General features: G+C 39.8%; 2 protein-coding genes and 1 long non-coding RNA gene across 11 annotated transcripts; 1 reads left to right on the top strand and 2 right to left on the bottom strand.

Annotated features, from left to right (window-relative positions):
* LOC126600691 (shewanella-like protein phosphatase 2) lies at positions 1 to 9,698 on the bottom strand. Of its 9 annotated transcripts, XR_007615543.1 has the most exons (7): positions 8,320 to 9,698; positions 7,604 to 7,658; positions 7,275 to 7,360; positions 6,694 to 6,758; positions 6,500 to 6,593; positions 1,144 to 3,123; positions 603 to 756 (listed from the first exon to the last, which is right to left on the bottom strand). XR_007615543.1 is itself a non-coding variant. In XM_050267331.1 (2 exons), the coding sequence occupies exon 1, from the start codon at positions 9,600 to 9,602 to the stop codon at positions 8,328 to 8,330; it is 1,275 nt and encodes a 424-aa protein (XP_050123288.1). In that variant the 5' UTR covers positions 9,603 to 9,698; the 3' UTR covers positions 7,878 to 8,074; positions 8,320 to 8,327. The 9 variants fall into 9 exon arrangements, 1 of the variants encoding a protein (XP_050123288.1); XR_007615546.1 differs by lacking the exon at positions 6,694 to 6,758; XR_007615522.1 differs by lacking the exons at positions 6,500 to 6,593; positions 6,694 to 6,758 and having other exon boundaries at positions 1,144 to 2,856; positions 2,953 to 3,123.
* On the bottom strand, positions 191 to 1,276 carry LOC126603476 (proline-rich protein 4-like). The gene is made up of 2 exons (XM_050270333.1): positions 1,144 to 1,276; positions 191 to 756 (listed from the first exon to the last, which is right to left on the bottom strand). The coding sequence occupies exons 1-2, from the start codon at positions 1,274 to 1,276 to the stop codon at positions 191 to 193; spliced, it is 699 nt and encodes a 232-aa protein (XP_050126290.1).
* LOC126600797 (uncharacterized) lies at positions 4,767 to 5,298 on the top strand. Its single transcript, XR_007615593.1, has 3 exons — positions 4,767 to 4,836; positions 4,927 to 5,104; positions 5,236 to 5,298. It is a non-coding gene; the product is annotated as an uncharacterized LOC126600797 (long non-coding RNA).
* Positions 9,699 to 11,245: the final 1,547 nt, after the last annotated feature.

Raw genomic sequence — 11,245 nt, 5'->3', positions numbered from 1 at the left:
TTATAAATGCAAAGGTCGTATTATAAGGTAGCTGCACAACGGCAGAATCAAACAAGTACAACAACACAACACACAATTTCAAGATAATAAAGTTACAACAACCTCATTTCTCTCTCCATGTAGGACTTTATTCTATAGCTATTTATATGCTACTCATCTCTTATTTGGAAGGAAAAGTAGCTAGTCTAGTTTAGGGAACAGTGGGAGGTAACGGCTTCCCAAGGAATGGATGCGGAGGAAATGGCTTCTTGAATTTTGGAATCGGCTTCTTGAAGATTGGATGGGGAAACGGCTTCTTGTAAACTGGAATTGGTGGAGGAAGTGGCTTCTTGTAAACTGGAATTGGCGGAGGAAGTGGCTTCTTGAATTTTGGAATCGGCTTCTTGAAGATTGGATGGGGAAACGGCTTCTTGTAAACTGGAACTGGTGGAGGAAGTGGCTTCTTGTAAACTGGAATTGGCGGAGGAAGTGGCTTCTTGTAAACTGGAATTGGCGGAGGAAGTGGCTTCTTGAATTTTGGAAGTGGATGGAAAATTGGCTTCTTCAGAAATGGCTTTTCTTCCACAACCGGAACCGGTGGATGACCCTTTTTGTAGGGAGGAATCTTATAGACTGGAGCTGGTGGAGGGAGTGGCTTGAAAAAGGGCTTTGGAGGAAAGATATGAGGTGGAGCCGGCTTCTTGAAGAATGGCTTGTGTGGAGGCAATTTAAATTTGTCTTCTTCATTGACTTCTGCAGCTTCTGCTCTTTGCAGCTCTTCATTATGGACATAGTATAGATACAGAGACGTGCATAAGATCATTACGTATGAGGAGAAAAACAAATATATATGCTTAACTAATAACCAAGAATATATACAAAATGATTATCAAATAACTACTAATTAATCACACATTAGACTAATCCATGATTACATATGAGTCTTACATAATGGAAAAGGAAACTAAGATTAGGTAGGTTCAACTAAGGCCCTATTCAACAATGTATCAATATTATTAACTATTTAGTATTTAGGTCTTCTCTCAAAAATCAACGTTGCAAAAAACCATGCAAATGTGACACAATTTAACTACTCAATAAATGGTTGTCATTTTAGAGTACTTTGGTTCTTAAAAGGAAACTATATAAGTACATATATATTACCTGAAAAAGCTTTGGCTGCTGCTTGTTCACCAGTTACCTCAATGGTCTCTCCATTGCTATAGCAGAAGCTTGCAGCAAAGAAGCAGAACCAGAGACCCAGAAGAGCCCCTTGAAAAGCAACACGAATCGGCATTGAGAATTAAGCCTTTCTAATGCTACCACTGGATATACTAACAGTGCAAAAGGGCTTAATCCAAACGTACCATTTGGTTTTGGTGCTTTATCAGTTCCACAGGCCTTGTTATTTATAGCAAGTGTGATGAGCTGTTTAGGAGGCTTTGGCCTTGTTAATTAATTGAGGCTTTTTTTTGTTTTTTGGAAGCTGAGAATAACATTACCAGGTAAAGATGCCAAACATTACTAGGAAAGGCTACATCAAGGCAAGCAAATAACTAAGATGCAAATAAGGGAGGTACAAGGAAAAGACGCTTCAACCAAGTTAAAACGTTGCCCCCTCCACTGCCGATATTAAGATTAAGGGGGACATGATAAGCCATCATTGTTAAGAACATGAACCAACAAAGATTGAGGTCTATTTACCCATGTTACATTGCACATCTCCGTATTTCTCATCTACGCCAATGGTATTAGCAGTGTACAATGATACAACATCCTTACAAGAGATTTTTCTATGTAGTCGGAACACAAGTGAGTACATCGTATCTTATAATATAAATGAAGACGAATAAATTTTTAAGTATTTTCTTCACTTGTATTGTGACACCTGGTATGCCAGCTCGTGTTTCGAATCCACTTAAAAAATCTCATGCCCACGTGCTTTGCAGCTCTGATGATGTTTATTTTCATTAATGACTACCCTAACTACTACCAGTGTCATTTAGCTTTTCTGCTTTTACAATTTTGTCAAACAGTATTAATGCTGAGTAAGGATAATTTTGAGGCCTTCTCAGATCAACTCTGCCCATGTGTGACATGTCGGTCGGCGTTGTTTTTTTCTTCCTTTAAAAAAGAAAGACACTGATGGCGAACAAAAGTTATCCACTCCCTTCGCATTTAAAGGAGGGTAGTTAAGCATTGCACTCTACCATGATCATAATCAAGCAACTTCACAGCTTACAAAGTATCAAAATCAAGACCTCCCATTATTTTCTTTAGGGAGTTACTGTCCGCACTTTTCTACTGAGCCACTTGTTGGTACGCATTGTTGGCTACTAACTATCTAATGATATTCTACTTTCAACTCATAATATGCACTTTTTAGCAATTGAGGGGTGATTTTAACTTGGGACATATTGTAACGTTGAGAAGAAAAATATCTATACACTAATAACTGAATTAGTCCCTCGGCCCAACAAATAGACATCACTTGAATTAGCTTATCATATCCCCGAACAGTATCACAAGACATTTTTGGTCTCGATAACTTACTATATCTCAGTCACCGGAAGTTACAAAACTTGGTCTTCAAATAAAGTACTGACCTCTACCTCTTCTCACCCAACAGCGATAAAACTGTATGCCGATACCTAAGGAATGTAATCTAGACGCATAAGCGTCTAGGTTCAGAGTTGTACCGTAACAAGTCCGCTATTATTGTAGGGCAGCTAGAAAGATTGGACGATCAATGCTTGGCTAACAAGTTCATTGATCATCTTATTCTCCATTAAATCACATTGTGCCCTTCCCTACAAGTTATGTAATTCAGCACCTATGCTTTTCAGAATCGACCAAATATTTCGGCGTCGACATTTTCTACAATTTGAACATATCAAATGCTTGAATATATCAATCCAATCAATTATAAGAGTGTAGCGTCAGGAAGTAATGAAGGTAAACAAGTTACCGTACCTTCCATGCTCTTCATCCAAAATCAAACAAAGCTACTGCATCTCATATCAGTTTCCTTTTTATGTCAAACAATGCATATCAGTTAACGCTGGCCTGGGACATTTGGAACTACTCCCTTCAGGAAGGCCAGAATTGCTCGTCTTCATTTGATCACGTTCCCTTGTTAGCCATCTAGAAAAGAAAGAGGAAAACGTGAAACGGTTATAATGTTCCTAAATACTAGATGTAAATATAAGTGACAACTGAACGTATGGACAAGCAAATGACCCTCAACAAACAGAATGTCCAACCATTAGCAAGAATGTTCCGACTACACATTTGAGTGAACTTTTCCAAGCATTTATAATTAAAGCCACAAAGGACAGGCAACACCGATCCAACGGAGAAGGCCAAAATACTAAAAATGTTGAGGTGAGAAGTATGTTCTATTGATTCAACGTTAACCCACCACAACAACAACAACAACAACAACAAAGCCTTTTTTTCACTAAGTAGGGTCGGCTATGTGAATCCTAGAACGCCATTGCGCTCGGTTTTGTGTCATGTCATCCGTTAGATCCAAGTACTCTAAGTCTTTTCTTAGAGTCTTTTCCAAATTTTTCCTAGGTCTTCCTTTACCCCTTCGGTCCTGAACCTCTGTCCCGTAGTCACATCTTCGAACTAGAGCGTCAGTAGGCCTTCTTTGCATATGTCCAACCCACTCATTCCTAATCTTATCCTTTCTCGTGAGCCCACACCTCCAACGAAGCATCCTCATCTCCGCTACACCCATTTTGTGTACGTGTTGATGCTTCACCGCCTAACATTTTGTGCCATACAGCATCGCCGACCTTACTGCCGTCCTATAAAATTTTCCCTTGAGCTTCAATGGCATACGACGGTCACACAACACACCGGATGCACTCTTCCACTTCATCCATCCCGCTTGTATTGCATATATTCTGTCTTTGATCGGCTTAGGCGAAAACCTTTAGATTCCAACACTTCTCTCCAAAGGTTAAGCTTCGCATTTACCCCTTCCTGAGTTTCATCTATCAACCCTATATCGTCTGCATAAAGCATACACTGAGGAATAACATCTTGAACATGTCATGTTAACTCATCCATTACCAATGCAAAAAGTTAAGGACTTAAGGATTGTTGATGCATAAAATCAGTGAGGACTTTGGTACAACAGAAAGTATTAAGTTTGTGACCTTCGCTAGATTGCTCCGGTCATTAGTGTGGATAAGTATGTAAAAGGATAGAGACAGGAGAGCAAACACAAGATGTACGTGGTTCACCCAGATTGGCTACGTCCACGAAGTAGAGGAGTTCTCATTAATTGTGAAGGGTTTACACAAGTACATAGGTTCAAGCTTTCCTTTAATGGGTACAAGTGAATGATTTAGTACAAATGGCATTATGAAATATTTTGGGAGAATGATCTCCTTTTATAGAAGAAAGTTTCTAGCCTTATTCTGACATTGACACGTGTTGTGTTGTGATTGGCTTCCAATGTTAACACGTGTCGCGCTATAATTGGCTTCTGATGTCGACACGTGTCGCTCTGTGATTGGCCTCCTGGTTGGAGGGGAAGCTCCTCGGTTGGGGACTTGCAAGATCCAAGCCGCTGAGTAATCACGAAACTTCTAAGTACTGAAGTGTGGTATCGTCTTCACTTGCCTTATCTGTCTCATAAGTAGATGTGGCATCTTCTCGGGAAGTACTCTTCCTCCGTCCAAGGGTGATATCTTTAACTGGTGGAGATGCACAAGGTAATGTATCAATTTCACTTAAAGCTTACTTATAGTTTCAGGCATGGTCAAGCGCGATGCAAACCATGTAGTAGGAGTCCCCCAAGTCGCCGAGCTAGGGGATCTGCTGAAAGAGGTGACAGACAAGGTAAGCAATCAGAGCTCCAAGCAATCAGTCCCAGATAAGAAGTTTGATTTCGAGTTCCGGCTGATTGTTCTCATTCTCCTTATCTTGCAGGCAGCATGAAGGATAAAGAGAAGAAAAGGAAAAGAGATGATATGAAATACTTTTGCTTTTGAAGAAGTAACTTTCCACAGGCTTATTCTTGAACTGGGCTGGAGGGTTTTCTGGTTACCTCCAGAGTATAAGGCCGACTGAAGAATTTGAGGGTCAAAACAAGTCCATCAAATCTAGAGTACGTTCGACCCTGCTGATATGAGATACTTTTGTTGTTGACAAAGTAGTAGAAGTATCGACACGTGTTTTGTTACGCTTGTCTCCACATGCTTCCTTGTATCCTTCTCACTGGCCCTATCTGTTCCTCAGGCAGATGTGGTATCTTCTCTGGAAGCATAAGATGTTGAAGATGAGTACTCGAGAGCAATGCTAGGTAAGTAATCAGGTAAGGGGTTCCAGGTAGTCAGTTCCTGACTAGAAGCTTGATTTCAATTGCTGACTGATTACTCTCTTTCTCCTTGTCTTGCAGGTAAGAACAAGGTCAAACAAAAAGACAGGGAAAAAACATGATATGAGATGCTCTTGCTTTTAACCCTAATGATATGAGATATTCTTCTCTGGTGTAGCTTGTTTGCAGAGGTATTATCGGAGGGAAAGAAAGCTGAGTATTTCGAGAGGCTTCGTTGGGAGTGCCTTCTCAGATATGAGGAAGCGTTAAGCATTTTTGCAGGTCTGCCTGTCCGTTGAGGATGGAGGTCGATATATATAGAAGTCTCCCTAACAACAAGTAGTAATGCTATTCCTTTACCCTTCTTGGTCATAGCACTGTAGTGGGAGCTGCCCACTTCACGTGTTTTAACTCTGTCAGAGCACTTTGAAAAAATGGTCTGTGGTATCTGGAAAGCTGATGTTGCGTGTGAAGATTACAGACAAGCTTTATCCAAGGAGATCTGGCTCTCAAAGTTGAGAAAGCGATGCCTCTTTGGTTTTCGAACAAGCGATCCTGTCGAGGATCTGGCTCTCGAGATTTGGAGAACGATGCTTCTTCGATTTTTGAGAAAGCAATCATGCTGGGAGTCTGCCTCTTGAAATTTGGAGAGCGATGTCTCTTCGATTTTTGAGAAAGTAATCATGTTGGGAGTCTGGCTCTGGAGATTCAAAGGGCAGTGCCTCTTCGATTTTGGAGCAAGCAATCTTGTTGGGAGTGTTTTCTCGAATGTGAGTAAAGGTTGGGCATTTTTGCTAGTCTACCTTTCCACGGAGTACAGAGGTTGACACACAGAGACTTTCCAATTATCCAGCAGTGGTGTTGTTCCTTTACCCTTGTGAGTAATAATATGGTAGCTAAACCTTCAAAATTTATGTGTCTAAACTTTGTTAGTGCTGTTTCTTTGCTATTCTTTTACCCTTCTTGGTCATAGCGATGTAGTGGGAGTTGCAAGCTTCACGTGTCTAAACTTTGTCTGAGATCTTTGGCAAAGTTATCTGTGGTACCCATGAGCTGATGTTGCGTGTGGAAAGTGGATGATTGAACATTAAGATTCACGTGCTTTCTACTTCACCAGAAATCTTCGACATATTGCCCGTAATTTCCGCAAAGCTAAGTGTGCATGTGATTTCAACGTTAACCCACCTATTTGAGAAAATCCACAAGAGTGCATTGGACTAAACCAAATCAAAGGCAGGCTTTTCTTCAACGGAACTGTAATTCAGACATGCCTATTTACCTACAAATTACAACAACTGTTGGAGGTCTTCTTGAGCTCAATTTCAAATACTCAAATGATATGACCTCTCCGAAACAATTATCAAATTATATAAATGTACCTTATAGATATGAACAAGAAGTAATTCAAGTTACACTGTACGCCATGAAACAAGACACGAAAAGTCTGTTGTGAAAAGAAAGAAAAAGAATAAGAAATGGAATTTACTTTCAGACATCGTATTGCTTAGTTGGCACTGTTTCTTTCAGTTTGGCTCTAATTTCAGATGTCGGTGTCCATCTATTTAGTTATCACTTTCAACAATGGTATCTAACTGTTCCAAGTAAACTCTGGGATACCATTACAAATTTGATATTACAAAGGACACTAATCTCAAGACCTTCCAAACTATGTGACAAGTCAAAATCAATATGTAACCTTCGAATTATGAACTTTTAAATGAAAGATATGCAGGAAATGAACGATACGCAGATTTGAATGCACAGAAGAAACAAATTGGCAGGAGCTATTTGCTACACAATGAAACATTATGGGCTTTTGGGGTAAATCAACATTTTAAGCACTATCTGGGGTTAAATCCCAAACTCAATCTGTTTCAGCTTTAACAGGCATTACTTAAATTTGAATTAACTCAACTCCAGGTACTATCGCATTCATTAGTTCTATAATTACTCTTAATACCTCGTGAGCAGGAGCTTGCAGGCGAGCTTGAGGTTGAGGCAGTTTTGAAACAAAGAAGGCTACGAGGGATAATAGCAGCTGAATAACTGCAAGGAAACCCGAACCCCATTACTTACAGTGTTAGACAAATCATTTTTGCTTAAACAAAAGTTCAAGTTTCAATAGAGGACATAATTAGTAAGCTGAATCACAGAGAAATGATGTCCTCAATTTCAGTTCTAAATCCAATTCAAGAAAAACTGCAAAAAAAAGCATGCTCTTGAAAATTCTTCCTATTTCAAGATAAGGTCTCTCGAAGCTGCTTATAAAATTGAACTCAAACACAATACCTGTCTCCAGATCCATTAGTTTCAAAACTTGAGCCACCAGAGTTATTCCTTCAAACTATTGTGCAAAATCCAGAGAATACGTTACTTGTCCAAAACAACAAATCAGGAAAAACTGACTGCCAAAACCTTTCATCATAGAAAATTATTGTTCTTTCTTGACCCTCATCAGTCGCGTATACTCCTCGAGTGGCCATCAGACCTTAATAACATCCCTCGTTTTTACAAACATCAATTATTACAGAAAAATTGTGAACAAAGCCAGCTGAAAAGAGCATTCAAGTAAAATCTTTCCAATAGAGATAACCATCAGAATCAATATGGAAGAAAATTAAGGATACTATGCCTTATTCTCCAGCAGATAAGCTGAAGTCGGGATATGACTGATCAACAACAACAACCAACAACAACAAAGCCTTTTTCCCACTAAGTGAGGTTGGTTGTATGAACCCTAGAACACCATTACGCTCAGTCCTGTGCCACAACCGATCAACAACACATAAAAAAGCCTATAGGCCACATGTTGGGGCTACAATGACAGGGAAGAAGACTACACAAGCAACACCAGAGAGTTTAACAAACAGTAGAAACATGGAAAACATCACAAAACTAAACCTTTAACATCTCCACAGTTCAGCTAGAGAACAATATTTCCTATACATAGTACTAATGTTTCACATTGAAGAAACAAAACAGCAATAAAACAAATTGAAAAATACCAAAACAGCTAAGCCTTCACTTCCACTTGTTTTGGTCCTTGCGGCAAAAATGCAGGCCTCTCATTATGCACAGTAGATTTTTTCTTGTTCTTGTACAGTGGATTCGACGTCAAGATCCTCATACCCGAATTCCCTTTGATCTCCAAAACTTCGGGCAAGCCATTAATACACCCCTTGGACATCCCTACATCAATCCGAATTGCTCTCTCGTTGCAAACGCCATTAATCCCAAACTCTTGAATGGTATGACCCATAATCATCCTCTTTGCGCCGGGAATGGTAGCTAAAACATGTTCAAGTGCTGAACAATCACACTTATCCTCCAATCCAAGCGAAAACTTCCTTAGCCAAACCACACCATTCGCACCGTGACAAAACTCGGGCGCAATTCTTCCCTTCAACCCATGAATCCAATCCCTCACCTCCTCATTGATCTTCTCCAAACCATACGATACGTGCTGGCTCAAAAGCCCGCCGTGGACGAAAACAGAGTCCCCCACAACCAACACAGCCACGTTATCTGACAAGAACCGCGACGAAATTGGACCGGATGGCCTCAATGCTGCAATTCTTGCCCTAAACCCATCAGCATACTCTTCCTTCACATTCTTAAACCCTAAGGGCACCCCATCAAAGGGATCCTTCGGCTTTTCTAAGCCTTTACAGAGCGACTTCATTCGGTTCCCAATGGAATACCAATCAGCCCAAACCCTAAACTCCTCCAAACCCTTGCGGGTCATAAACCTGAAATCTCCTTCCACATTCATGATCTCGTGGTTGCCGTGCATCGTAATCACCGTGCCGCCGCACCTGGCGGCTTCTCGTTTCAATTTCTCGAGATAATAGAGGATTTTAATCTCGTCGCCGCCCCGGTCCATCACGTCGCCGATCTGGACCACGGTGGTGGACCCCCCGACCCATTTACCCGACTCCGGGTCGATTAATTTAGCAAGCCTCAGCGATTCCTTGGTCTTCTCCAAGTCGCCGTGGAGATCGCCGATTGCGACCAAACGGTCCTGCGGGGGGTAATAGGTTTGCAGCGGTGGGCGAGAGGGCAGGGGATTGTCGGAGCTGTGGCGGGCAGGGAGGGCACTCTGGTGATTTTGAGGGGAGGCGGGAAGTGGATTATTGGGGATTTGGGGTAAGAGGAAGAGGCCGCCGCTGACGGAGAAGTCGACGAACGTGTCGACGAAAGAGGAGAGGAGATTGGGAACGTCTTTGCATGACATGGAGGAAGAGTCCTCCGCGGCGGCTGCTGCCGCTGGTGCGGCGGCTTTTTTCATTTTCTTCTACCGTGTCTTTTCTTTGCCGGGTCCAATTGCAAAGACGGTGTTTGAAGAGTTCAAATCTTCCGCGGCCAAAATTTCTGTAGCCTCTTTACCTTTTCTAGTTGAGTGACACATGTCATAATGACTTGATTTATCTTTATTTATTTTTATTAAATAGATAAGTTGAAGAGTTAACATTATTAAGTGCGTTTTAAATAGATAAGTTGAAGAGTTAATATTATTATGTGCATTTTAAATATTTGCGGTGTGTATAGGTCACAAATAGGATTTTGAGTGCAAAAAATTTGATCTCATGTTAGTAAGGTCTTTTAAATGACCGTTAATTTTATTTGATTTATTTATTTGGATGCTCATAAATAAAACGAGCAAATAAGAACCTCAAAAGAATGATCACTTCCCTATAAATGGAAGAGAAATTTTATTTGAAATCATACAAATTGCTTTTTTTATCCTATTACATAATTACCATCAAGTAGAATATAAAATTAATAATAAAACTAAAATTTATCAATTAACTCACATCTAATAATCAAACCTTCCATCACGCAATCTTTATCCTACCATCAAACTCCGATCATGCAATTGTTGTATATCCTATGTTCTTTAAAATGCTTAATGAAGGAGGAAATGAGTTAAGAATGTTGGATAAGACAGAACCTGTCTCCTTGTACTCAAGTCCAAACTCCTCCCCAGAAATTACAATAGCTTAGCATATGATAATTTTTAATCTCAAACCACAAACTCATGAGATTAATGCCACATGCACTTCAAACAGTCCTATGCATTTAACTACTAGATCATGCACTCAGAACCATTTAATTATCTTCAAATAATATGATTTAACTTTCTAAATTGCTGCTTGTTAAGAGTGAGATTTCCAATGTCATGAGTGAGAAACCCCTTTGTCATCCTGCCAATCATATCTAGATCAGACTGAAACATGGCATCAGAAATTCCACACTCTTTCGATTCTAGCTATTGAAAACTAACAAAACAGTGGTGAAATCATACCAAGCATTCTGATAAAAATGAAGCCAACCCTTTGGGAAAACAAAAACATCCGCTGTTATAATAACCTTTTGGAATGGCTGGTTTTGGGTGTCAATAAACCCAACAAACACAATTCATTTGCTCACAAAGAATAGTTCAGATGCCCGGGGTGGCAGTGGAGGCTCGCCAAGCCATCGATTCTCAAGTATGTTCGCGCAATTGAGAAGCCTAGCTTGTTGAAGCTGGGAAAGTCTGCAACAGTGACTAGAGTCACTGAGGAGCCAAAGAAATTGGTTTTTTTATTTATTTATTTTCTAAATGGGTGTTAAAACACATTTACATATGGATTGGGTTTGTGAAGGTAGGTTAGGCAATAAATTTGGGTTAAAAAAGATATTGATAGTTTATTTAAAAATAAAAAGCGTGTAAAAAATAAATTAAGTGTAGAAAGAGATTAGATGGGTTCAATAAAATTTCCCTAAATAAAATGTGGTTTTTATTACAATTAATCTTGAAATTTGACCTTTTTAATTAAAATAATCCATAAAATAAAGGTTTTTCTTAGCCAAAATGTTCTATGAGATTTGCATAATACATCACTTTGGTCCCTAAGATTGAAAATCAATAGAAATGGCCCATGAGATTGT

The sequence above is a fragment of the Malus sylvestris genome, chromosome 2 (assembly GCF_916048215.2).
Source record: "Malus sylvestris chromosome 2, drMalSylv7.2, whole genome shotgun sequence".
Lineage (NCBI taxonomy): Eukaryota > Viridiplantae > Streptophyta > Magnoliopsida > Rosales > Rosaceae > Malus > Malus sylvestris.
Note: the sequence above shows the minus strand (reverse complement) of the source record. Positions and strands in the feature narration are given on the sequence as shown.

Coding starts and splice junctions, on each gene's coding strand:
- LOC126603476 (XM_050270333.1), bottom strand. CDS start 1,276: ATGCCGATTCGTGTTGCTTTTCAAGGGGCTCTTCTGGGTCTCTGGTTC. Junction 757..1,143: donor AGCAGCCAAAGCTTTTTCAG/GTAATATATATG, acceptor TCCATAATGAAG/AGCTGCAAAGAGCAGAAGCT.
- LOC126600691 (XM_050267331.1), bottom strand. CDS start 9,602: ATGAAAAAAGCCGCCGCACCAGCGGCAGCAGCCGCCGCGGAGGACTCT.